This window comes from Mandrillus leucophaeus, unplaced genomic scaffold (genome assembly GCF_000951045.1).
Source record: "Mandrillus leucophaeus isolate KB7577 unplaced genomic scaffold, Mleu.le_1.0 Scaffold78, whole genome shotgun sequence".
In the NCBI taxonomy this organism is placed as follows: domain Eukaryota; kingdom Metazoa; phylum Chordata; class Mammalia; order Primates; family Cercopithecidae; genus Mandrillus; species Mandrillus leucophaeus.
Genome location: NW_012108474.1, coordinates 2,100,111 through 2,101,868, shown reverse-complemented (window position 1 = coordinate 2,101,868; position 1,758 = coordinate 2,100,111). Strand labels below are relative to the sequence as shown.

The 1,758-nt window shown below is 48.3% G+C and overlaps 1 protein-coding gene across 5 annotated transcripts in view; it reads right to left on the bottom strand.

The window, feature by feature from the left end:
* Positions 1-1,758, bottom strand: part of FAHD1 (fumarylacetoacetate hydrolase domain containing 1) — a 25,552-nt gene that overhangs the window by 17,744 nt on the left and 6,050 nt on the right. The window contains exons 2-3 of one of the 5 annotated variants that reach the window (XM_011966953.1): positions 973-974; positions 469-526 (exon numbers count right to left, since the gene is read on the bottom strand). The exons of the other annotated variants lie outside the window; for them this stretch is intronic. Of the exons in view, the coding sequence (XP_011822343.1) occupies positions 469-526; positions 973-974 (60 nt within the window). Of the gene's footprint in view, positions 1-468; positions 527-972; positions 975-1,758 lie in introns of those variants that run through there. 5 annotated transcript variants of the gene reach the window in all.

The window sequence follows — 1,758 nt, the reverse complement described above, 5'->3', positions numbered from 1 at the left end:
ACTGCATTTTGTTTACATGTGATGAATATGTTTCTAGAAATTGTTATGGTGGAGCTGGTCTGGGGTGAGTCTGAAGGCCTCTCTCATCTGACCTCCCTTCTCAGAAGGCCTCCTACTGTCTTTGCCTTGTCTCCTCCCAAGTTGGAAAATGTTTACATGAATTAATAAACGGATTTAATCTTCTACAGATTTGAATGATTTATTTTCTTAAGCCAGTTTATTCTTTGTCTTGGTTCCCTGGAAAAAGAATAGGACCTCAAGCCCCGGGCACGGTGGCTCACGCCTGTAATCCCAGCACTTTGGGACACCGAGGCGGTCAGGAGATCGAGACCATCCTGGCTAACACAGTGAAACCTCATCTCTACTAAAAATACAAAAAATTAGCTGGGTGTGGTGGCATGTGCCTGTAGTCCCAGCTACTCGGGAGGCTGAGGCAGGAGAATCTCTTGAACCTGGGATGTGGAGGTTTTAGTGAGCTGAGATCGAGCCACTGCACTCCAGCCTGGGCGACAGAGTGAGACTCCATCTAAAAAAAAAAAGTCGGACCTCTAAAGACTACCTTCTGAGAGCTGGGTGGTGACTCGTCATCCGACAGGATGAGGGCGAGGGGCTCTCTGCACCGGGTGGGAATAGCCGAAGTCGTGGGCAATCCTGTGCAACTGCTTTGAGCACCTGGAGCTTTTCTAGCCCCTGGTCTTCTCTGGTGACACACTAGAGTGCCCAGTGCTTGTGGAGACTTGCTGGCTCAGGGCTGACATGACTGAGTCTGAATCAACAGGGAGGAGACCAACTTCAAAAGTTTCATGAGCGTGCTTGGGTCTCAGAACTCTGAGGGGGACCTACTCAGGACATGAGGACGACAGCTGCCATTTTATCTGTTTGCTTTGCAGCAGCCACAAAGAAAACTGCTCAACTTCACACCATTGAGAGTCACTTGCTTCAGGGCACAGACTCCAGCCTGTGAAGACCCACCGCTAAGGTCATTGTTGACCCACATCCTGGGAGGTTTGACCTGGTACTTCAGAAGGCTACACGTCCTCCACGACAGGATTGGAAAAAAGGAAAAAGTGAGTATATGAAACTGTTTCCTAAGGCTGGTGTTGGGAGATAAACTATCTTGCCAGTCATGTTTTATCTGGCTGTTATCAGGTGCGGCCACAGAGGAGGGATGCAGGTTCACCCCTAAGTGTCCAAATTGTGGTGATAAGGTAACGAACGACTTGACCTAGTTGTGCAGAACAGGCCTTCCATCCTTCCATCCTCCCTTGGGAGAAATGGGGGGGGGGGGGGGGTTGTGAACCAAGGTGAATGAGGAGGGTGGATAGGGAAGGAAGGAGAGGAGAGAAGTGAGGGTGCCATGGCTGGTGCTGGCTTGGCTCCCACTGTTGGTTCAGCAAGAGTGGGTATGGTGCCCCCTCCACTGAGCCCCGTGTCCAGGAGCTCAGGAGATGCCACCTTACTTGGTTAATTTTAAAACATTTTGTAGAGACAGGGATCTTGCCATTTTGCCCAGGCTGGTCTTGAATTCCTGGGTTCAAGTGATCCACCTGCCTCAGCCTCCCAAAGTGCTGGGATTACAGGTGTGAGCCACCGTGCCCAGTCGACACTTACATTTTTAAGAAAAAGAGGAAAATAATTATATGAAGGTTTTAGCATATTTGAAAGGTAATATAAAACTATCTTGAAAACAAAGATACTATACCAACATTTACACCAAAGATGCACCCAACAATAGTCTTGTTAAAAAAAAAAAAAAAA